The sequence below is a fragment of the Triticum urartu genome, chromosome 2A (assembly GCF_056163025.1).
Source record: "Triticum urartu cultivar PI428250 chromosome 2A, HENAU_Tu73, whole genome shotgun sequence".
NCBI lineage: Eukaryota > Viridiplantae > Streptophyta > Magnoliopsida > Poales > Poaceae > Triticum > Triticum urartu.
Window position 1 is genome coordinate 495,970,185 of NC_141874.1, and position 25,756 is coordinate 495,995,940.

General features: G+C 45.7%; 1 protein-coding gene and 1 pseudogene across 1 annotated transcript; one reads left to right on the forward strand and one right to left on the reverse strand.

Annotated features, from left to right (window-relative positions):
* Positions 1-2,525: 2,525 nt before the first annotated feature.
* On the forward strand, positions 2,526-5,604 carry LOC125538369 (large ribosomal subunit protein uL18z). Its single transcript, XM_048701627.2, has 10 exons — positions 2,526-2,714; positions 2,952-3,143; positions 3,254-3,323; positions 3,415-3,506; positions 3,637-3,763; positions 3,852-3,931; positions 4,021-4,137; positions 4,624-4,758; positions 5,048-5,217; positions 5,305-5,604. The coding sequence occupies exons 1-10, from the start codon at positions 2,526-2,528 to the stop codon at positions 5,414-5,416; spliced, it is 1,284 nt and encodes a 427-aa protein (XP_048557584.2). The 3' UTR covers positions 5,417-5,604.
* A 13,204-nt stretch (positions 5,605-18,808) lies between these two features.
* Positions 18,809-24,199, reverse strand: LOC147985602 (uncharacterized; annotated as a pseudogene).
* Between the last annotated feature and the right edge of the window lie 1,557 nt (positions 24,200-25,756).

Consider the following 25,756-nt stretch of genomic DNA (forward strand, 5'->3'; position numbering starts at 1 on the left):
AAGCAAAAACAAAAATAAAATTGGGTTGCCTCCCAACAAGCGCTATTGTTTAACGCCCCTAGCTAGGCATAAAAACACGTATAGATCTAAGTGTTCTCCTCTTCAGTATGCAATTCCTTTCTCATCAAATCCTCCAAAACCCGCCTAAGCAATTCTATTATTTCCTTTATCTCCCTCCTAGTGGAATAACTTAAATCATGGAAAGGACTTTGATTGGTAATTTTAACATTCATAAACCCATAGTCGGGATCATCACCGTATATATCATCATATAAGATACGAAGCTCGTTTTCAAAAGGTTCCTTCATCATTTTATTCAACCAATCTCTATTAAATCCTACATAAATTCCCCTAGTTATCCAATCAAACTCCTCAAAAGTTTCAAGATACAAAGATTAAGAGATCTTTGAATGGGGAACTCTTCTCCTAAGATTTTCACTATAAGATTGATAATCCCTAGATTCCAAACTACGCATAGTTTCTTTATCATGAAGGATATCCATGATTGGAGGGTGTTCAACATCCTTTTTATAGAAAGCGAAAATATCCCTAGCTTCTTATATTATAAAAATCGAATTCACGCATAAGGATAATAGTGGCAATATTTTTAGCTATTGGATGATTAATATTAGGAAGTTCGTAAAACACTTTTTGCAAGGCAGGATGAAGATGCACAAAATTTCTTTCCAATTTCTCAACAAGCATAACAATAGCATCTGCATAACAGTTTGTCTCAAGAAGAATAGATGTTTTATTAATAGGCATGGATCCCGTGCAATCAAAGAATTTTGGATAACACTCTTCCCGATAACATTACCACCCCCACACGAAAGATTTTTGTTTTATAATTGGGCGGATTTTCATCATGATCCGAAGAACAAGATTCTAGTTTTTCCTCAAGATTTTCAACGACAACCTTCCCAGTTTCAGACATGGTGGCAACTGGCAAACGAGCAAACGAGCAAGAGAAGAAGAGGAATGGAAGAGGGGCGAAGAAAAGGCAAATCTTTTCAAAAAAATCATTTTAGAAGAGGGAAGAGGAAAACGAGAGGCGAATGGCGAATAATGTAATGCAAGGGATGAGAGTTTATGATGAGTACTTGGTATGTCTTGGCTTGGCATAGATCACTCCGGCAACGACACCAGAAATCCTTCCTACCATCTTTTGAGCTTGCGTTGGTTTTTCCCTTGAAGAGGAAAGGGTGATGCAGCAAACTAGAGTAAGTATTTCCCTCAGCTTTTGAGAACCAAGGTATCAATCCAGTAGGAGACAACGCAACAAGCCACCGAATACCTGCACAAACAAACACCAACTTGCACTAAACACGATAAAGGGGTTATTAAGGATGGCAATTTTACCCATGGGTACGGGTACCCGCGGATACCATACCCGCATGGATAGGGTATGAACACAATTTTATACCCATGGATAGTACCCATACCCTACCCATTAAGTCATGGGTAGGGCACGTGTATAGCCTTATATCAGTGGGTATACCCATACCCTACCCGTTTACACTGATCATGTGGACCCATGGAGCTGCAATATATGGACGTATACCCAACTTGGCAACTACTCATCTATTCCCGTAATTAAGCCTCACACCACGTAATCTCCTCATCTCCCCAAATCAAGGAGAATGAAATCCCAGGAGCCGCCCCTCCCCATTAAGCCGTCCATGGCAATACTCATTGAGCGAATCGACCCATCGTCCCGCAGGTGCCTCCCCACCGGCCTCCTGCCTCTAGATTCTCCTCCTCCAGCCCTCCCGAACTTTGTCTATATCTTCACATCGGCGAGTAGGAGCACATCAGGGTCACGGCTTACCGGCTGTGGGTACGGCGGTGTTGTGGTGGTGACGAGCGCGTCGGCAAGAGGGCCAAGCCATGACCAGAATCCCACCATGGTGGTAAGGCTCTCTCTCATGAACTAACTAAATTCCTTGTGGGTGCCTCGTGGCTTCCCTACCATGTACTCCAAATCATGTGGATGTCTTCTGGTCCAAGAAAAATCATCGCGAAAGTTTCATTTCGTTTGGACTCCGTTTGGTATTTCTTTTCTGCGAAACTCTAAAATAAGGAAAAACAAAAACTGGCAATGGGCTCTAGGTTAATAGTTTAGTCCCAAAATTAATATAAAATATCATATTAATGCATATAAAACATCCAAAACAGATAATATAATAGTATGGAACAATCAAAAATTATAGATATGTTGGAGACATATCAAGCGGGAAATACACGTGATCCAAAGCAGTGCAAGCAGTGCATGCCTGAGTGTTGTCGCCCAGGCTACAGCAATAGACTGAAGCAAATGCAGCACTGAGTGATTAATGCGGCCGCGTCATTTGAAGCAAAAGCAGAGCTGAGTGACTGATGCGGTCGCGTCCGCTGAAGCAAAAGCCAGCGGAGTGAGTGATTCCCGCCAAAGCGAACAGTGCAGAGGAGCACCGCCGAGTGTCGGCACAAGGCGTCCAAAATTCACAGCAAAGATCCTCTTCCGTGAAAATCATCGTCGTCTGTGCATGGGAATCAGCGTCGCCCGCAACAAGGGCGCTGTTGTGCGCGTGCAACAGTTACAGTGGTGCGGCCTCCTGCGGTGGCGGTCTGGCCAATGCCTTGACCCGAGCACAGCAGGAGCTGTCGGCCCGGGAGTGGCAGCCGCAATGCTGGCCGCCTCGTACGGTGGCGGCAGGGCCCACCTGGCCTGGCCCGTTTCGTCCCAGCTCCCGGCGTTGTAGGTAACACGTTTTACACAGGGTGGCCGCATACAGGCGTGGCGGCAGGGCCCACCGTCTCCTGGCGTGACGGTAGGTGCCACGTGTCGCCTGCCGCGCCTGCCACCACAATCGAGGAGGTTCTTTTGTCAATTTCATTTGGAGAGGGTCTTTTTTGACAATTCCAATGGGCAGAGGGTCTCTTTCGACAAAAAATCCTGTCCACGCATCTAGTACTTCCCAAGGCCCAAGGCCCAGTCCGTCACCCATGTCCCGCAGCAAACCCTAGCTGCAACCCCCAAGTCCAGCAGGGGTCTCTGCCCCGACGCCGTTCTAAACCCTCCCCTCTCCCACTTCTCCACTCCTCTCCCTCCCCAAGAAAAACCGCCGCCGCCGCCGCAGCAGCAGCAGCAGGCGAGCGAGATGGTAAGATCCGGAAGCTCTTTGGATCTTAATGCCGTTTATAACCAGCAGCTTCTTTTCTGATTGATTCGAGTCCATGGTGTATTCATGTGCATTTTTGGATGGATTTTCAGGTGTTTGTGAAGAACCAGAAGACCAGGGCGTACTCCAAGCGGTTCCAAGTGAAGTTCAAGAGAAGGAGACGTACGTTGAGCCCCATCCCTCGACGATTCTGTACTTGGCTTAGTCGATAGTGTCACTGATGGGCTGCCTTTCGTTTGCGCTTGTTTTGCAGAGGGGAAGACCGATTACAGGGCCAGGCTCAGGCTCACTAACCAAGACAAGAACAAGTACAACACGCCCAAGTACCGGTTTGTTGTGCGATTTGTATCCTTGCGTTGTTCATTGCCACGTTTTGCACTGGTTAATCGTCTATTCATCTCCATTGTGATTATCTATGGCCATAGTTTTTAGTACTAGTAGATGGATATTGTATCTCTTAACAATAGTACCTTAGACCAACAAAGATGTCACTGCCCAAATTGTGTACGCCACCATCGCTGGTGATATCGTGATGGCTGCTGCCTATTCCCATGAGCTTCCTCGGTATGGTCTTGAAGTTGGCCTTACCAACTATGCTGCAGGTAGATTTTTCAACTCAAAATGCATAACTTTTATCTTGATGCATGCGGCCCAATTTATTCAGTTCAACTGATTTAATCCGTCATGTAGCGTACTGCACTGGTCTGCTTTTGGCCCGTCGTGTGCTCAAGTGCCGTGATTTGGATCAGGAATATGAGGGCAATGTTGAGGTATAATTTGCTTTGAAATGCTTATTTTCATACGAACTTTTTCTGATGCTGCGTTTATTAAATACTTGTAATTCTGCTTATGACTCCAGGCCACTGGGGAGGACTTCTCTGTTGAGCCGGCAGATGAGAGGAGGCCTTTCCGTGCGCTCTTGGATGTCGGCCTTATTAGGACTACTACTGGAAACCGTGTGTTTGGTGCCCTTAAGGTATGTCATCTTTTATGATGTGATTGTATAACTGCAAGAAATTATGAATGGTTGGTTGCACTTAGTTTTGCCAGTACACATGTTTTTGACCTGAATGTCTCAGGCATACAATTTGTGTCAGGTTTAGTTCATTTTATTTGGTCAAGTTCCTACCTGATCTACAACATAACTATATGCTATTTAACTTTGCGGAACGATTATTCTTACGGCCTGATTAATCTATGCCCAGGTATAGGGTGACCCATTATATGTCCATACTAAAATATTACTCCCTCTGTAACTTTTTATAAGACGTTTTTAGAGTCCATGACAGTGTCAAGAAACACCTTATATTAAAGTTACAGAGGTTGTACTGTTTTGTCCTCAGGATATTAACACCTTTTTTTAACTGCCACTTGTTAATACAAAACCCTTTTTGAACACTTCAATACTTGGTGCAACTCTGATTGCTGCATAACAGTTGTGTGATTCTGTTTGCTGCTTCAGGGAGCTTTGGATGGTGGTCTTGATATTCCGCACAGTGACAAGAGATTTGCTGGCTTCAAGAAGGATGAGAAGCAGCTGGACGCTGAGATTCACCGCAAATACATCTATGGAGGCCATGTTGCTGACTACATGAAGGTGAGTTGGATCCATTTGCCCTCGTGGTATTATAATGCCATTTTTTCATTCCCTAGTGTTATCCTTGTTGTATACATGAATTGTTTCTGAATGATATCTGGGGCCTGATTCATCCATATAAAGTATCCTAAAGCAGTGTACTACTCCCTCCGTCTCATAATATAAGAATGTTTTTCAAAATGTTTTAGCTTAAAAAACGTTCTTATATTATGGGGCGGAGGGAGTATGTTGTTATTTCTGAAGCAGCTTACTGAATCTCGTTTTAACTTCTGCCCTACCCTTATTTCAGTCACTGGCTGATGAGGAACCTGAGAAGTACCAATCTCACTTCAGTGAGTACATCAAGAAGGGGATTGAGGCTGATAACATGGAAGCACTGTACAAGAAGGTTCATGCTGCCATTCGTGCTGATCCTACCATGGCAAAGTCAACCAAGGAACCTCCAAAGACGCACAAGAGGTAGATATATCCTGCTGTTTATTAAAGTCAGACAACTGATTTCAGCACTTTGGTTGGATTGCAAGTTAACGTGACTGTTAGCTGCAGGTACAATCCCAAGAAGCTGACCTACGAGCAGAGGAAGGCCAGTCTCGTGGAGCGGCTCAACGCCCTCAACTCATCTGCTGGTGCTGATGTCGATGAGGACGACGACGAATGAGTGTAATCGACCGTAGGCCCCTTTAGTGCTGTCTTCATGCTTCCAAATGTACTTGCTCCATGCATTAAAGAGTAGTATCGCGAGAGAGACATATATGCACATTGTACCTGCCCTTGGTTTTGAGTACCATGCTGGAGTTCTGGATTATCTTACATTACACAAGGTGCTGGCATTTTGATGTTGCTTCAGACTTTGTTGATCTGGATCTCTGTTGGTTGATATTTGCCGTGGATGTGATGTTCTGCTAAATGTTTTCTCTTTTCATTTATATGCGGTTGTTGGCTTGTTTATGTTGAAACATGCCTCGTTTAAACTGTAGATGTCCGTCACTAGTTGACTATTGCCCAGTTTCAGCTGTGGTTGGGATCAGTGGGTGTACCCCCCGGCATTAGTCCAGAGGGCTGATTTTTAGGGCTAAAGACCAAGGAGCAAAAGGATGCAGGCTGCACGGCGTTGACTCACGTCCACAATATGAAAATTAAGCCTAGCATGATCATTAAAGTAAGTTTACTCGACGATTTTTGGGACATGATGCCATGCAAGGTTGAATATTGGGCAGCCATGCATGCTACTCCCTGTACTCCGAGTATGAGATTAGCACTTAACATAGCGAATTAATGAATACCAAAATGATACGGTGAGTTAATTTGATGAATATGTGTACTCCCTCTTTCTCGGTTTACAGGGCGTGCGCGTACCTCTAGATTGTCAATTTGACCAACCTAATACAAATCATATATTACAAAAAATATACCAATATAAACTTCAGATGTTCTATTTTTAAAAGGTATAATTTTTGTGTTATATAGTTTATATTAGGGTGATAAAATTGGCAACCTACGTATACGCGTAGGACTTGTAAACTGTGACGGAGGGAGTAGTATGTGGTAGGCATCTTAAATGGGCTTTAAGGAAAAAAGAGGAGAAGCCACGAGGGCTGGCCGCGCCCCCCCATGGGCCTAGTCCGAATTGGACTAGGGGAGGGGCTGCGCCCCCTCTTTCCTTCTCCTCCCCTTCTCCTTCCTTTCCCCTCCTAGTAGGACTAGGAAAGGAGGAATCCTACTCCTACTAGGAGGAGGATTCCTCCTCCCTTGGCGCGTCTAGAGAGGCCAGCCGGCCTCCCCTCCCTCCTTTATATACGGGGGCAAGGAGGCACCCCAAGACACAAGTTAATTGTTTCAAGCCGTGTGCGGTGCCCCTCTCCACCATAATCCACCTCGATCATATCGTAGCAGTGCTTAGGCGAAGCCCTGCGTCGGTAGCAACATCATCACCGTCATCATGCCGTCGTGCTGACGGAACTCTCCCGCAAAGATCTGCTGGATCAGAGTTCGTGGGACATCATCGAGCTGAACGTGTGCTGAACTCGGAGGTGCCGTCCGTTCGGTATTTGGATCGGTCGGATCGTGAAGATGTACGACTACATCAACCGCGTTCTCATAACGCTTCCGCTTACGGTCTACGAGGGTACGTGGACGTTACTCTCCACTCTCGTTGCTATGCATCACCATGATCTTGCGTGTGCGTAGGAAAATTTTGAAATTATTATGTTCTCCAACAAGGGAACCATGGTCATACCAGTGACCGGGGAAGCCGCCGGTGACTCGGGGGTCACCGTCGGAGATCCCCCGGAGTGCAGTGGTGCGTCGTGGCCTGTTTGCCTGGGGATCCCGTGCACGGCCGCGAGAGGAGTCACAGGCGGCGGCGATCCACCTGATGAAGAGGTCGAGGGAGATGCGGCCTGGAGCGCCGCTACTTCGCGAATCTCGCCTCAAGTTCCGGTCTCCAGGCGGCGAGGACGTCGATCCGGACGGTCTGTGCGTCGAGCCGCTTCCAGGACGGAATCGGATTTGGCGTCCGCCGCGACGGTGCGGTCGTTGGCGTTGGAGTCGAGTTTGTCGAGGTAGGCGCGGAGCTCCGGGTCCATGGTGGCAAGTAGATGCTCCCGAGCTTGTTTCCGGCGGCGCGTGTCCAGCTTGACGGTGGTGCGGCGGCGGGGGATGATGGTGGTTGGCTGTCTGATACCATGATGTTAGCTTATGATTCTCACGAACTATATTTCTCTCTTATAGATACAACTTAGCTCTCTCTGGTTCAGTTATAACTTGGAAAGGAAGAATAAAGGGGAAAATAGATGCCGTGCCGTGCCTTGTTCGTGATCCTTGCCCGGATGGTTATCTCTCTTCCGTTCCTATCTTAAGTGGTGCTCACCCACTCCGGACCCGCGAATCTCCAGTTGGGCTGCTTGATCCGTGCTGGCCTGCCGATGACGCGTCCCTCTCCTTGATTGGTCCACTTGTCGTCCCTTCCAGCCGACGTGGCCGATCCGGCTGTTGTTGCAGCTCTTCTGTCGCTCTCATCCTCTGTTGACTTGGTGTTGTTCTGGTCATTCTTGCTCGATGCCTTACTTGGGACGCTGACATCCCCCTTCTTGACTTGCAGCTTGCCCCCAAGCCGGTAATTGAGGGAATCGGTGGCGGAGTGACAGGGTGTCCTCCCATGTAGCATCGAGGGCATCGGGGTCAGACCAATGAACCAGAAGTTGTTTGCGCCGGCCGGTGGGAGTGGGACGCCAGCGGCTGTTCAAAATCTCCACTGGAACCAAAGTGCTATCAGATGGAATTGGTAAATCTGGACAGGCAGTCATACATGGACTCAACACTTGCTTCATTTGAGACACATGAAAGACAGGGTGGATGTTGGAATCAGTTGGCAGCTCCAGTTCGTATGCCACTGGATTGACAAGTCTTTTGACTGGAAAGGATCTGAAGTATTTGAATGCCAGCTTATGATTCGCCCGTTTGGCCACAGAGGACTGCACATATGGTTGTAGTTTGATGAAAACTGAATCACTTGGCTTGAATGCATGTTCCGTGCGTTTCTTGTCAGCCTGTTCTTCATCAAGTGTCGGGCTCTATGCAAGTGCTGCTTTAGGACAAGTTGCACCACCTGTCGTTCCTCGAGCCACTCCTTCAGCGCCGGTACTTTGCATGTAGATGCTGCTTCGATGCCCCAATGTCGTGGTTCATGCCCGTAAAGTGCTTGGAATGGTGACATCTTCAAGACTAAATGATAGCTGGAATTGTACCAGAATTCTGTGAGTGATAAGTACTGGCTCCAACAAACCAGACAAGCATGTATGAAGCAGCGAAGAAAAATCTCCAAGCATTGATTAACTCGCTCTGTTTGATCGTCGGTCTGCGGGTGATATGGCGTACTCATGTTGAGCTCGGTCCCAATCACACGAAAGAGCTCCTGCCAGAATCTGCTAGTAAACACCGGGTCTGTATCGGAGATTATAGTCTTGGGCAATCCGTGCAACTTGTATACATTATCCAAGTAAACCTGGGCCACTTTTGCTACTGTATAGGGATGGTTCAATGGCAAGAAGTGGGCATAACCGGTAAATTTATCCACGACCACCGGTATACAGTTTGCTTTGCCAGATTGCGGGAGGCCGTCGATGAAATCCATAGTGATGACTTGCCAGGCTCCTTCGGGGACAGGGATTGGTTCAAAGAGTCCCAGGTACTTGACTCGCTCTGGTTTGGCTTGCTGGTAGACAGAACAAGTCTGCACATAATTTCGGATGCAGTCCTTCATCTTAGGCCACGCAAAGATGCGCCGCAAGCGGTGATATGTCACAGGGAATCCGGAATGTCCCCCAACCGTACTGTCATGGAATGCCTTGAGAACTCGTTGTTGGAGGGCCGCAGAACCCCCCAACCATAGTCTGCCTTGGAAGTACTGAAGGAAATATGCCCTAGAGGCAATAATAAAGTTATTATTTATTTCCTTATAATCATGATAAATGTTTATTATTCATGCTAGAATTGTATTAACTGGAAACATAATACACGTGTGAATACATAGACAAACAAAGTGTCACTAGTATGCCTCTACTTGACTAGCTCGTTAATCAAAGATGGTTATGTTTCCTAACCATGAACAATGAGTTGTTATTTGATTAACGGGATTACATCATTAAGAGAATGATCTGATTGACATGACCCATTCCATTAGCTTAGCACCCGATCGTTTAGTATGTTGCTATTGCTTTCTTCATGACTTATACATGTTCCTATAACTATGAGATTATGCAACTCCGTTTACCGGAGGAACACTTAGGGTACTACCAAACGTCACAACGTAACTGGGTGATTATAAAGGAGTACTACAGGTGTCTCCAAAGGTACATGTTGGGTTGGCGTATTTCGAGATTAGGTTTTGTCACTCCGATTGTCGGAGAGGTATCTCTGGGCCCTCTCGGTAATGCACATCACTTAAGCCTTGCAAGCATTGCAACTAAATGAGTTAGTTGCGGGATGATGTATTACAGAACGAGTAAAGAGACTTACCGGCAACGAGATTGAACTAGGTATTGGAATACCGACGATCGAATCTCGGGCAAGTAACATACCGATGACAAAGGGAATGACGTATGTTGTTATGCGGTCTGACCGATAAAGATCTTCGTAGAATATGTAGGAGCCAATATGGGCATCCAGGTCCCGCTATTGGTTATTGACCAGAGACGTGTCTCGGTCATGTCTACATTGTTCTCAAACCCGTAGGGTCCGCACGCTTAAGGTTACGATGACAGTTATATTATGAGTTTATGCATTTTGATGTACCGAAGGTTGTTCGGAGTCCCGGATGTGATCACGGACATGACGAGGAGTCTCGAAATGGTCGAGACATAAAGATTGATATATTGGAAGCCTATGTTTGGATACCGGAAGTGTTCCGGGTGAAATCGGGATTTTACCGGAGTACCGGGAGGTTACCGGAACCCCCGGGAGCTATATGGGCCATGATGGGCCTTAGTGGAAAAGAGAAGAGGCAGCCCCTCATGGGCCGCGCGCCCCTCCCCTCCCTTGGTCCGAATAGGACAAGGAGAGGGGGCCGGCCCCTCTCTCTCTTTTCCCCCCTCCGCGAATCCTATTCCAGCTAGGATTGGGGGGGGGGAATCCTACTCCCAGAGGGAGTAGGACTCTCCTGGCGCGCCCTCCTTGGCCGGCCAGCCTCCCCCCTTTAGTCCTTTATATACGGAGGCAGGGGCACCCCAGAAACACACAAGTTGATCCACGTGATCTTTTCCTTAGCCGTGTGCGGCGCTCCCAGCCACCATAGTCCTCGATAATATTGTAGCGGAGTTTAGGCGAAGCCCTGCTGCTGTAGTACATCAAGATCGTCACCACGCCGTCGTGCTGACGGAACTCTTCCCTGACACTTTGCTGGATCGGAGTCCGGGGATCGTCATCGAGCTGTACGTGTGCTAGAACTCGGAGGTGCCGTAGTTTCGGTGCTTGATCGGTCGGATCGTGAAGACGTATGACTACATCAACCAAACGCTTCCGTTGACGATCTACTAGGTATGTAGATCACACTCCCCCCGCTCGTTGCTATGCGTCACATGATCTTGCGTGTGCGTAGGATTTTTTTTTGAAATTACTACGTTCCCCAACAGTGGCATCCGAGCCTAGGTTTTATATGTTGATGTTATATGCACGAGTAGAACACAAGTGAGTTGTGGGCAATATAAGTCATACTGCTTACCAGCATGTCATACTTTGGTTCGGCGGTATTGTTGGATGAAGCGGCCCAGACCGACATTACGCGTATGCTTACGCGAGACCGGTTCTCCCGACGTGCTTTGCACAGAGGTGGCTTGTGGGTGACAGTTTCTCCAACTTTAGTTGAACTGAGTGTGGCTACGCCCGGTCCTTGCGAAGGTTAAAACAGCACCAACTTGACAAACTATCGTTGTGGTTTTTGATGCGTAGGTAAGAACGGTTCTTGCTAAGCCCGTAGCAGCCACGTAAAACTTGCAACAACAAAGTAGAGGACGTCTGACTTGTTTTTGCAGGGCATGTTGTGATGTGATATGGTCAAGACGTGATGAGATATAAGTTGTTGTATGAGATGATCATATTTTGTTGAAGTTATCAGCAACTGGCAAAACCCTTATGGTTGTCTCTCTATTGCATAAGATGCAAGCGTCCAATAATTGCTTTACTTTATCGCTATGCGATAGCAATAGTTGCAAGAGCAATTGTTGGCGAGACGACCACGTGACGACACATTGATATAGATCAAGATGATGGAGATCATGGTGTCATGCCGGTGACGATATAGATCATGACAGTACTTTGGAGATGGAGATCAAAGAAGCAAGATGATGATGGCCATATCATGTCACATATTTTGATTGCATATGATGTTTATCTTATATACATCTTATTTTTGCTTAGTTTGACGGCAGCATTTTAAGATGATCTCTCACTAATTATCAAGAAGTGTTCTCCCTGAGTATGCACCGTTGCGAAAGTTCTTCGTGCTGAGACACCACGTGATGATCGGGTGTGATAGGCTCTACGTTCAAATACAACGGGTGCAAAACAGTTGCACACGCGGAATACTCAGGTTATACTTGACGAGCCAAGCATATACAGATATGGCCTCGGAACACGGAGACCGAAAGGTCGAGCATGAATCATATAGTAGATATGATCAACATAGCGATGTTCACCAATGAAACTACTCCATCTCACGTGATGATCGGACATGGTTTAGTTGATTTGGATCACGTGATCACTTAGAGGATTAGATGGATGTCTATCTAAGTGGGAGCTCTTAAGTAATATGATTACTTGAACTTAAATTTATCATGAACTTAGTCCTGGTAGTATTTTGCAAATTATGTTGTAGATCAATAGCTCGCGTTATTGCTTTCATATGTTTATTTTGATATGTTCCTAGAGAAAAATTGTGTTGAAAGATGTTAGTAGCAATGATGCGGATTGGATCCGTGATCTGAGGTTTATCCTCATTGCTGCACAGAGGAATTATGTCCTTGATGCACCGCTAGGTGATAGACCTATTGCAGGAGCAGATGCTGACGTTATGAACGTTTGGCTAGCTAAATATGATGACTACTTGATAGTTTAGTGCACCATGCTTAACGACTTAGAATCGGGACTTCAAAGAAGTTTTGAACGTCATGGACCATATGAGATGTTCCAGGAGTTGAAGTTAATATTTCAAGCAAATACCCGAGTTGAGAGATATGAAGTCTCCAACAAGTTCTATAGCTAAAAGATGGAGGAGAATCACTCAACTAGTGAGCATGTGCTCAGATTGTCTGGGTACTACAATCGCTTGAATCAAGTGGGAGTTAATCTTCCAGATAAGATAGTGATTGACAGAATTCTCTAGTCACCATCACCAAGTTAGTAGAACTTCGTGATGAACTATAGTATGCAAGGGATGACGAAAACGAATCCCGAGCTTTTCATGATGATGAAATCGATGAAGGTAGAAATCAAGAAAGAGCATCAAGTGTTGATTGTTCACAAGATCACTAGTTTCAAGAAAAGGGCAAAGGGAAGAAGGGGAACTTCAAGAAGAACGGCAAGCAAGTTGCTGCTCAAGTGAAGAAGCCCAAGTCTGGTCCTAAGCCTAAGACTAAGTGTTTCTACTGCAAAGGGACTGGTCACTGAAAGCGGAACTACCCCAAGTGATTGGCAGATAAGAAGGATGGCAAAGTGAACATAAGTATATTTGATATACATGCTATTGATGTGTACTTTACTAGTGTGTATAGAAACCCCTCAGTATTTGATACTAGTTCAGTTGCTAAGATTAGTAACTCGAAACGGGAGTTGCAGAATAAACAGAGACTAGTTAAGGGTAAAGTGACGATGTGTGTTGGAAGTGGTTCCAAGATTGATATGATCATCATCGCACACTCCCTATACTTTCAGGATTAGTGTTGAACCTGAATAAGTGTTATTTGGTGTTTGCGTTAAGCATGAATATGATTTGATCATGTTTATTATAATACAGTTATTCATTTAAGTAAGAGAATAAATTGTTGTTCTGTTTACATGAATAAAACCTTATATGGTTACACACCCTATGAAAATAGTTCGTTGGATCTCGATCGTAGTGATACACATAATCATAATATTGAAACCAAAAGATGCAAAGTTAATAATGATAGTGCAACTTATTTGTAGCACTGCTGTTTAGGTCATATTGGTGTAAAGCGCATGAAGAAACTCCATGCTGATGGGATTTTTGGAATCACTTGATTATGAATCACTTGATGCTTGCAAACCATGCCTCATGGGCAAGATGACTAAGACTCCGTTCTTCGGAGCGAGCAACTGACTTATTGGAAATAATACATACTAATGTATGCGGTCAGATGAGTGTTAAGGCTCACGACAAGTATCGTTATTTTCTGAACTTCACAGATGATTTGAGCAGATATGGGTATATCTACTTGATGAAACATAAGTCTGAAACATTTGAAAAAATTCAAAGAATTTCAGAGTGAAGTGGAAAATCATCGTGAAAAGAAAATAAAGTTTCTACGATCTAATCGCGGAGACAAATATTTGAGTTATGAGTTTGGTCTTCAATTAAAACAATGTGGAATAGTTTCACAAACTCATGCCACATGGAACACCATAGCATAATGGTGTGTCCGAACGTCATAACCGTACTTTATTGGATATAGTGCAATCTATGATGTCTCTTACCGATCTACCACTATCGTTTTGGGGTTATGCATTAGAGATAGCTGCATTCACGTTAAAAGGGCACCATCTAAATCTGTTGAGACGACACCGTATGAATTGTGGTTTGGCAAGAAACCAAAGTTGTCGTTTCTTAAAGTTTGGGGTTGCAATGCTTATGTGAAAAAGTTTCATCCTGATAAGCTCAAACCCAAATCGGAAAAGTGTGTCTTCATAGGATACCCAAAAAGTTACTATTGGGTACACCTTCTATCACAGATCCAAAGGCAAGACATTCGTTGCTAAGAATGGATCCTTTCTAGAGAAGGAGGTTCTCTCGAAAGAAGTGAGTGGGAGGAAAGTAGAACTTGATAAGGTAATTGTACCTTCTCCCTTATTGGAAAGTGGTTCATCACAGAAATCTGTTCCTGTGACTACTGCACCAATTAGTGAGGAAGCTAATGATGATGATCATGTAACTTCAGATCAAGTTACTACCGAATCTCGTAGGTAAACCAGAGTGAGATCCGCACCAGAGTGGTACGGTAATCCTATTCTGGAGGTCATGCAACTTGACCATGACGAACCTACGAACTATGAAGAAGCGATGGTGAGCCCAGATTCCGCAAAATGGCTTGAGGCCATGAAATCTGAGATGGGATCCATGTATGAGAACAAAGTATGGACTTTGGTTGACTTGCCCGATGATCGGCAAGCAATTGAGAATAAATGGATCTTCAAGAGGAAGACGGACGCTGATAGTAGTGTTACTATCTACAAAGCTAGAATTGTCGCAAAAGGTTTTCGACAAGTTCAAGGTGTTGACTACGATGAGAGTTTCTCACTCGTATGTATGCTTAAGTCTGTCCGAATCATGTTAGCAATTGCCGCATTTTATGAAATCTGGCAAATGGATAAACAAAACTGCATTCCTTAATAGATTTATTAAAGAAGAATTGTATATGATACAACCAGAAGGTTTTGTCAATCCTAAAGGTGCTAACAAAATATGCAAGCTCCAGCGATCCATCTATGGACTGGTGCAAGCATCTCGGAGTTGGAATATACGCTTTGATAAGTTGATCAAAGCATATAGTTTTATACAGACTTGCGATGAAGCCTGTATTTACAAGAAAGTGAGTGGGAGCACTACAACATTTCTGATAAGTATATGTGAATGACATATTGTTGATCGGAAATAATGTAGAATTATTCTGCAAAGCATAAAGGAGTGTTTGAAAGGAATTTTCCAGAAAAAGACCTCGGTGAAGCTGCTTACATATTAAGCATCAAAATCTATAGAGATAGATCAAGACGCTTAATAAGTTTTTTCAATGAGTACATACCTTGACAATATTTTGAAGTAGTTCAAAAATGGAACAGTCAAAGAAAGAGTTCTTGGCTGTGTTACAAGGTATGAAATTGAGTAAGACTCAAAGCCCGACCACGGCAAAAGATAGAAAGAGAATGAAAGTCATTCCCTATGCCTCAGCCATAGGTTCTATAAAGTATGCCATGATGTGTACCAGATCTATTGTATACCCTACACTGTATTAAGCAAGGGAGTACAATAGTGATCTAAGAGTAGATCACCGGACATTGGTCAAAATTATCCTTAGTACAATAAGGAAATATTTCTCGATTATGGAGGTGACAAAAGGTTCATCGTAAAAAGTTACGTCGATGCAAGTTTTGACACAGATCTGGATGACTCTAAGTCTCGATCTAGATACATATTGAAAGTGGGAGGAATTAGCTAGTGTAGCTCCGTGCAGAGCATTGTAGACATAGAATTCGCAAAATACTTACGGATCTGAATATAACAGACCCGGTGACTAAAATTATCTCACAAAGCAAAACATGATCACACCTTAGTACTCTTTGGGTGTTAATCACACAGCGATGTGAACTAGATTACTGACTCTAGTAAACCCTTTGGGTGTTGGTCACATATCGATGTGGACCATGGGTGTTAGAATCATTACTGTGTAATCTAGATTATTGACTCTAGTGCAAGTGGGAGACTGAAGGAAATATGCCCTAGAGGCAATAATAAAGTTATTATTTATTTCCTTATAATCATGATAAATGTTTATTATTCATGCTAGAATTGTATTAACCAGAAACATAATACACGTGTGAATACATAGACAAACAAAGTGTCACTAGTATGTCTCTACTTGACTAGCTCGTTAATCAAAGATGGTTATGTTTCCTAACCATGAACAATGAGTTGTTATTTGATTAACGGGATCACATCATTAAGAGAATGATCTGATTGACATGACCCATTCCATTAGCTTAGCACCCGATCGTTTAGTATGTTGCTATTGCTTTCTTCATGACTTATACATGTTCCTATAACTATGAGATTATGCAACTCCCGTTTACCGGAGGAACACTTTGGGTACTACCAAACGTCACAACGTAACTGGGTGATTATAAAGGAGTACTACAGGTGTCTCCAAAGGTACATGTTGGGTTGGCGTATTTCGAGATTAGGTTTTGTCACTCCGATTGTTGGAGAGGTATCTCTGGGCCCTCTCGGTAATGCACATCACTTAAGACTTGCAAGCATTGCAACTAAATGAGTTAGTTGCAGGATGATGTATTACAGAACGAGTAAAGAGACTTACCGGCAACGAGATTGAACTAGGTATTGGAATACCGACGATCGAATCTCGGGCAAGTAACATACCGATGACAAAGGGAACGACGTATGTTGTTATGCGGTCTGACCGATAAAGATCTTCGTAGAATATGTAGGAGCCAATATGGGCATCCAGGTCCCGCTATTGGTTATTGACCGGAGACGTGTCTCGGTCATGTCTACATTGTTCTCGAACCCGTAGGGTCCGCACGCTTAAGGTTACGATGACAGTTATATTATGAGTTTATGCATTTTGATGTACCAAAGGTTGTTCGGAGTCCCGGATGTGATCACGGACATGACGAGGAGTCTCGAAATGGTCGAGACGTAAAGATTGATATATTGGAAGCCTATGTTTGGATACCGGAAGTGTTCCGGGTGAAATCGGGATTTTACCGGAGTACCGGGAGGTTGCCGGAACCCCCCGGGAGCTATATGGGCCATGATGGGCCTTAGTGGAAAAGAGAAGAGGCAGGCCCTCATGGGCCGCGCGCCCCTCCCCTCCCTTGGTCCGAATAGGACAAGGAGAGGGGGCCGGCCCCTCTCTCTCTTTCCCCCCCTCCGCGAATCCTATTCCAACTAGGATTGGGGGGGGGGGGAATCCTACTCCCAGAGGGAGTAGGACTCTCCTGGCGCGCCCTCCTTGGCCGGCCAGCCTCCCCCCTTTAGTCCTTTATATACGGAGGCAGGGGCACCCCAGAAACACACAAGTTGATCCACGTGATCTTTTCCTTAGCCGTGTGCGGCGCTCCCAGCCACCATAGTCCTCGATAATATTGTAGCGGAGTTTAGGCGAAGCCCTGCTGCTGTAGTACATCAAGATCGTCACCATGCCGTCGTGCTGACGGAACTCTTCCCCGACACTTTGCTGGATCAGAGTTCGGGGATCGTCATCGAGCTGTACGTGTGCTAGAACTCGGAGGTGCCGTAGTTTCGGTGCTTGATCGGTCGGATCGTGAAGACGTACGACTACATCAACCAAACGCTTCCGTTGTCGATCTACTAGGTATGTATATCACACTCCCCCCGCTCGTTGCTATGCGTCACATGATCTTGCGTGTGCGTAGGAATTTTTTTGAAATTACTACGTTCCCCAACAAGTACAGTAAGCCATTGGTCCAAGTGAATCTACCTTTTGGGTCCGGACGACGGCACAATTGTTCACAGATTTTTTGAACTTGGTCATTGCAGTCATAACTGGCACGTATGTCATCAATCCAAGCTGGTTGGCAAACAAAGGTTGCTGTCAGGTGTTCCTCTGGGTGGATTCGGCGAGATAAAGCATCAGTAGCACTGTTGGTAGTCCCCGGTCGGTAGCATATTTTGTAGCGCAAACCCAACAGTTTTCTAAAGGCTTTCTGCTGCCACACCGTGGACAACCTCTGGTCGTCTATATGGACTAAACTGCGTTGATCCGTCCGAATCAGGAATTCGTCAGTGTGCAGGTAAGGGCGCCATTGTTCCACAGCCTAGCTAGACATTCTTTTTCGTAAGTAGACAACCCTCTGTTCTTTGGGCCCAATGGTTTGCTCATGTAAGCAATTGGTGTCCCTCTTGCTGCAGCACCGCGCCCACCCCATAGTCACAAGCATCAGCATCAATTACAAACTGCTTGTTAAAATCGGGAAGTCGTAACACCGGAGCCGAAACCAATCCTTGTTTGAGTAGATCGAAAGTTGTTTGGGTCTCAGTTGTCCATACAAATGGCTTCCCTTTTTTCAGCAGATGGAATAAGGGACGTGCTATGATGCCAAAGTGTTTCACAAACTTCCGATAGTAACCTGCCAAGCCTAGGAAACTGTGTACTTTCTTCACATTACCGGGGGTTGGCCACTGCTTGATTGTGTCTACCTTGCTGGGGTCAGTGGAAACGCCCTCAACATTGATAACATGTCTGAGGTAAGCTATTTGTTGCTGATCAAAAGCACATTTGGATTGCTTCACTCGCCACTGATCTTTCCTAAGCAACTGAAGCACTTGCCTGACATGTTCAACATGTTCCTTCCATGTTTTGCTGAAAACTAGGATGTCGTCAAAGAAAACCAGAACACACACACGGTTCAGTGGATGAAGGGTGGTGTTCAGGCCTCCATTGAAAGTTGCTGGACCCCCCGCCAATCCAAAAGACAACACCAAGAACTCCCAGTGCCCGGAATGAGTAGTGAAAGCTGTTTTGTATTCCTCACCCTCAGCCATGCGAATTTGGTGATACCCTGCTCAAAGGTCTAGCTTGGAGAACCATTTTGCGCCAACGAGTTCATCCAGGAGCTCGTCAATGACTGGTACTGGGTACTTGGGCACCACTGTCATCGCATTCAAGTGGGGATAATCCACACACAAGCGCCAAGTGCCATCTTTCTTTTTCACCAGCAGAACAGGTGATGAAAACGGGATGTGACTTTTCTGAATAACACCAACATCCAGTAGTTCTTTGACTTGCCTTTCAATTTCAGTTTTCAGCTCGGGCTTGTGGCGGTACGGCCGCAGATTAACTGGTTGTGCACCTTCCATGAGAGGAATCATGTGGTCACATGCACGGCGGGGAGGTAGCTGCTTGGGTTCTTCAAAGACATTGGTGTACTGCTCCAGTACTCTGAGAAGATCAGTTGGTATTGTGTTGTCAGCAACAACCTGATCTTGTACAGTGTTGATATGCACCACATAAGACACTGCTCCGTTTTTACAGGAAGTGAGTAGCTCTTGGGAAGAGATAAGTGAACATTGTTGCAAATTCTTGGCCACTGCTTGTAATTCGATTGGTCCTGCCTCTGTGGTAACTGACAAGTGTTGGGCATCCCAATCAATGAACATTGGACTATACTTCTTGAGCCAGTCCATATCGAGGATTGCATCGTATGCCCCCAGAGAGATTATCTTGAAGTCGGTGGTGAATTCATGGTCTTGACACATCCACTGACACTTGGTAATGAAGCTGCCACACATCAACAGAGCACCATCAGCCACCTTGACCTTGCAAGGGTTGGGTAAAGGAGCGACCCCGGTTAGGCGAGTAGCAAAATGTTGGTCCACAAACGATGATATGCTTCCTGAGTCCACAAGCAGTAAAACCTCCTTGCCTTGTAACCAAGCATTCAGTTGCATTACTCCTGGGCCTTCTGATCCTGAAACTGCATGTATGGAGAGGACACAGAGGTTGTCCTCCTCTGCTTCAGCTAACTCCCTTTGCCTGTCACTCAACAGATCGTCCTCGGTGCCCATCAACGCTAACAACTCTTCGACGATATGCATTTTCACCGAGGCGGTCCATGTATGATCCTTCCCCCACCGTTCGCCGCACTTGAAACAGAGCCCTCTCGCTCTTCTGAATGTACGGAGTGCTGCAATTTTACTGCTATCTGAAGAAGCTCTGTTTGCTTCTGTTCCCCGCTTATCTTCAGCTATTATTGATGGAGCCGTTGGCTGGGAAAAAGTGACTGCCACTGGTGTACTGGGTGGTTGAAAACGGGAGATTTGTGCTCTATGAGAGGATGCACATAGGGCAGCTTCACCATCAGCCACTTCCTCTTGCAACAGTGCCAGAGAACATGTTGTATCTAGATCAGGCGGCCTCTGAATGAGCACCACAACACCGATATCTGCGCGCAATCCCTCGATGAAGCGTGTAAGGAAAAAAATAAGGATATGTCAGTTCAGAGTAGGAAATCATGTGATTCATCAGAGTTTTAAAGCGCTCAATAAAGTCAGCAATAGAATTGGTCTGTTTGATAGCATAGAACTGGCGTATCAAGAGTTTATGCTTATTACGACCAAATCGGGTGCATAGCAAGGAAGTGAAGGACTCCCAATTGAGTCCCGCAATTTTACGCTGCATTGACTGCAGCCAAATCGCTGCCGGGCCTGAAAAGTTCAGGATCGCCATGGGAACCCAGTAGGATTCGTGCACGTTGAACATCTGAAAGTATTGCTTTGAGAGCGTCTTCCAGAGCTGTGGATTCTCGCCCGCGAAGACGGGGAATGTCATGGGCGGCGGGGTTTGGCCCAAAGCAAAAAGGATCTGGGAAGGAATTGGTGTTGCAATTGGAGAGGGATGAAGGAAATATGCCCTAGAGGCAATAATAAATTTATTATTTATATTTCCTTATTCATGATAAATGTTTATTATTCATGCTAGAATTGTATTAACCAGAAACTTAGTACATGTGTGAATACATAGACAAACAGAGTGTCACTAGTTTGCCTCTACTTGACTAGCTCGTTGAATCAATGATGGTTATGTTTCCTAACCATAGACATGAGTTGTCATTTGATTAACGGGATCACATCATTAGAGAATTATGTGATTGACTTGACCCACCCGTTAGCTTAGCACGATAATCGTTTAGTTTGTTGCTATTGCTTTCTCCATAACTATACATGTTCCTATGACTATGAGATCATGCAACTCCCGAATACCGGAGGAACGCTTTGTGTGCTACCAAACGTCACAACATAACTAGGTGATTATAAAGGTGCTCTACAGGTGTCTCCGATGGTGTTTGTTGAGTTGGCATGGATCAAGATTAGGATTTGTCACTCCGATTGTCGAAGAGGTATCTCTGGGCCCTCTCGGTAATGTACATCACTATAAGCCTTGCAAGCAATGTAGCTAATGAGTTAGTTACGGGATGTAGCATTACGGAACGAGTAAAGAGACTTGCCGGTAACAAGATTGAACTAGGTATTGAGATACCGACGATCGAATCTCGGGCAAGTAACATACCGATGACAAAGGGAACAACGTATACCGTTATGCGGTTTGACCGATAAAGATCTTCGTAGAATATGTAGGAGCCAATAAGAGCATCCAGGTTCCGCTATTGGTTATTGACCAGAGACATGTCTCGGTCATGTCTACATAATTCTCGAACCCGTAGGGTCCGCACGCTTAACGTTCAGTGACGATTGGTTTATGTAATTTGATGTACCGAAGGTTGTTCGGAGTCTCGGATGAGATCACGGACATGACGAGGAGTCTCGAAATGATCAGGCCGTAAAGATCGATATATTGTAAGGCTATATTCGGACATCGGAAAGGTTCCGAGTGATCCGGGTATTTTTCGGAGTACCGGGGGAGTTACGGGAATACAGGAGTACATATGGGCCTTAGTGGGCTTTAAGGGAAAAAGAGGAGAAGCCACAAGGGCTGGCCGCGCGCCCCCATGGGCCTAGTCCGAATTGGACTAGGGGAGGGGCTGCGCCCCCCTTTTCCTTCTCCTCCCCTTCTCCTTCCTTTCCCCTCCTAGTAGGACTAGGAAAGGAGAAATCCTACTCCTACTAGGAGGAGGATTTCTTCCCCCTTGGCGTGCCTAGAGAGGCCGGCCGGCCTCCCCTCCCTCCTTTATATACGGGGGCAAGGGGCACCCCAAGACACAAGTTGATTGTTCCAAGCCGTGTGCGGTGCCCCCCTCCACCATAATCCACCTCGATCATATCGTAGCAGTGCTTAGGCGAAGCCCTGCGTCGGTAGCAACATCATCACCGTCATCACGCCGTCGTGCTGATAGAACTCTCCCGTAAAGCTCTGCTAGATCAGAGTTCGTGGGATGTCATCGAGCTGGACATGTGCTGAACTCGGAGGTGCCGTGCGTTCGGTACTTGGATCGGTCGGATCGTGAAGACGTACGACTACATCAACCGCGTTCTCATAACGCTTTTGCTTACGGTCTACGAGGGTACATGGATGATACTCTCCCCTCTCGTTGCTATCCATCACCATGATCTTGCGTGTGCGTAGGAAAATTTTGAAATTACTACGTTCCCCAACAGTGGTATCAAAGTCTGGTTTATGCATAGATGTTATATGCACGAGTAGAACACAAAGGAGTTGTGGGCGTGGGTATATACATATTGCTTGTCGTCACTAGTTTATTCTTGATTCAGCGGCATTGTTGGATGAAGCGACCCAGACTGACATTACGCGTACGCTTACGCGAGACTGGTTCTACCGACGTGCTTCGTACACAGGTGGCTAGTGGGTGTTTGTTTCTCCAGCTTTAGTTGAATCGGATTCAATGAACATGGTTCTTTCTGAAGATCAAAAAGCAATCACTACACCGCGTTGTGGTTTTTGATGCGTAGGTAAGAACGGTTCTGGCTCAAGCCCGTAGCAGCCATGTAAAACTTGCAACAACAAAGTAGAGGACGTCTAACTTGTTTTTGCAGGGCATGTTGTCGTGGGTTTGTCACGACAGATGTCCTAGAGAAAGGACTTAGTCGTGGAGCCATCGCGACTGGTTAGCTTGAAGGGGTTAAAGCGGACACAAGGACGCAAGAGAGTTTATACTAGTTCGGCCCCTTCGAGGAAGGTAAAGCCTACGTCTAGTTGTGATGGAATTGATGGGGTTTCGATGACTAGGGAGCAAACAAGCTTCGCCTATGTCTCGAGTTGTTGTCTGTTGTCCTTGAACCGCCGCCGGGTCGTCCCCTTATATACATGGGTGACGCCTGCCAGTTCAGAGAGTCCCAACACCGGTTCATACTCGTATCCGGGTTGGTCTCTCCTTGTTCCTAACTTATATTACAAGTATATGCACAAAGCTGATGTACGGCTACAGGTTGTAAACCGACTACGGGCCCTGGGCCTTTATCTGCCTCTTTGGGCTTTAACACCTTTGAACTACTGATGGAGTTAATCCGGCCCAGGTAGGCCGGTTTATGCCCAGTAGTAATATCCCCAACATTAGGCCCCAGATTGATTTGAACATGTTCATGTCAATCCTTAGCAAAAATCTTCGTCTTCAACATCTTCTTGTAGTTGTTGAACCACCGTGACGTCATCTTCTCTGTTTGCTATAAACCGGCGTGACATCATCTGTCATAAAGAAAACATCCATGATATCTTCTTGTTTAATAGATTCGCAATGACTGAGGTGACCGCCCTACTTCCAAAATATGCGGTCCCTTGATTCCCGCGCCTGACACATGTCCTTTGCCTTATAAATAGGCCCGAAGGGTCATTTCTTTTCTTCCCTTCGTGCCCTTCCTCTTCGTCTTCCTTGCATCGCCAGTCTCAGAGCTCCGCCGCCGCCGTTGTCTTCTGCATCACCCTTGGCCGCTGCATCAACTTGAACGCGCCAGAAAGCCGCGGCGACCTTCCGCGTTTTCCTCAGCTCTAGTAGGTCTTCTGTTCTTCTCAACATAGATCTGATCTAGGGCTTCGTGTTCTTGCGGTGTTCATCACTTGTTCATACTCATGTACTAGCTCCTGGATGCACATGTGAACCCTTGCTTTGTGTAGCAGTAACTTTTAGTATCCGCCGTTAGTTTCCTGCCCAAAACCGTAGATCTCACATATACTTCTGCCCATTGATTCAATACTGTTCTACTTTGATCTTCGACTATTTTTCTTATTTTTTGAACTTGCTTCAGATCCAACGCCATAAAAAGACCTTGTGAAACCTGTTTCTGCATACTTAACCATCCGCAATCTCAATTGCTTCAATGTTTAGATCAGGCGGTTTAACCTGATAGAAAATTTTCCAAACCGGTATATGCCATTAGTCCCCTTGTTGAACCGCCATATGTTGTTGCTTCATAAAACTCCGGTTTAGATAGATCTGCTTCCGATTTAACGTTGCACATATCAATGTACCTTGTAGATTTCATCATGGCCAAGCAAGTGTATGAGTGCAACTGGGTCCCTTCTTGCGTCACAGAGGATCAACTGGACGATTTAGTCCTGATTGGCGCCTTGGGCAGCAAAGACACCATCCATTGGAGGGCTCCTGGCCAAGAATGCCCCCCACACCTCGAGAAGGAGAGGTTGTTGTCTTCGTAGACCACTTAGCCCGGGATTTTAAACCGCCCGGTTCTAAATTTTACCAGGATGTTCTAGCTGATTTCCAACTCCATCTGCAAGACACTGGCCACAACTCTGTTACAAATATGTGCCACTTCCAAGTGCTCTGTGAGGTGTTCTTTCAAGAGGAGCCCACAGTGGAATTATTCAGAGATCTTTTCCATCTAAACCGCCGTACTGAGTTTACTGATGGCTCTAATACGGAGTTGGGTGGCATGGCGATTCAAAAAAGGAAAGAGGTCACATACCCTCACGCCAAGCTGCACAGTCACCCAAGGAGTGGAATCAGACATGGTTCTACTGCAAAGACACCTCCCCTGCTGGTGAGAATCCCTTGCCTGGTTTTCGTCCGGAGCGGCTCAGCAATACCCATCCTTTTCCTCAACGATTGACTGCCCAGGAGAGAAGCAAATATGCTCCCCAGCTGTCAAAGCTCAGAGCCTTTATGGCCAACGGTTTAACAGGGGTTGACCTTGCTCGCTGTTGGATATCATGGAGCATACTGCCCCTTAGTCAGCGCTCCGGTTTGATGTGAGAATATACTGATAGTGTGGATGACCCACTGCGACATTCAAGACTCCAGCTGTCCGGTGAAGAAATCACGGAGGCTGTGCGTAAGATACTGAATGAACCGGAGCACATCTGCGCTAGAACCGGCCTGCTTCCCTTCTGCGCCACAAACAAACCGCCAGCTGTAAGACTTTGATTTTTCTCTTTGCTGAATCTATTATCGATATGTCTAGCCATTGTTTCTAATATCAGTGTCTGCATAATCAGGGTGATGATCCGTTTTGGAGCAAAAAGCTGCCGTAGGAGAAACCAGAGAAAACAGATAAACCGAAAAGAGCAACCCGGCAAAAAACTAAAGCTGTGAAGAAGACTGCCCACTAGAAAAGAACCACTGCATCTTCTAATCCGGCCCCTGATGACGAGGTGGATAATCCAGACTTTGAGGTAGAGCTTGACTCACTTGGTTTATTTTTCATGCATCTTATTGATGATGATATTTGTCAGGATGATGCCGAAGCCAGCCATGCGGATGTTGCAGAGGTAATTATTCTTTCTTCCGATTCAAAAACTTTGCCTTCACAAAAAATCCGTCAGGCAAACCGGAAAGTTAAATTTTCTCATCCTCTTGCTTATTTGGATCCTAAACTTCTTATGAAGACTCAACAACACGAAGCTCGCCGCACCACCCGGCACAGCGGCCAGGTAGTTACCTCTGCCGGTTTACCGAACAGTCCGGTTCGGAAACGTCATTCCGAGGTCTCTAATTCGCTTGTCAGTACTTGTCCTAAAGCGGGCTGCTTTCGTCAACCTCTTAATCCGTCTGACTCCGATTATCAGGCTATTTCCCACTCATCTTC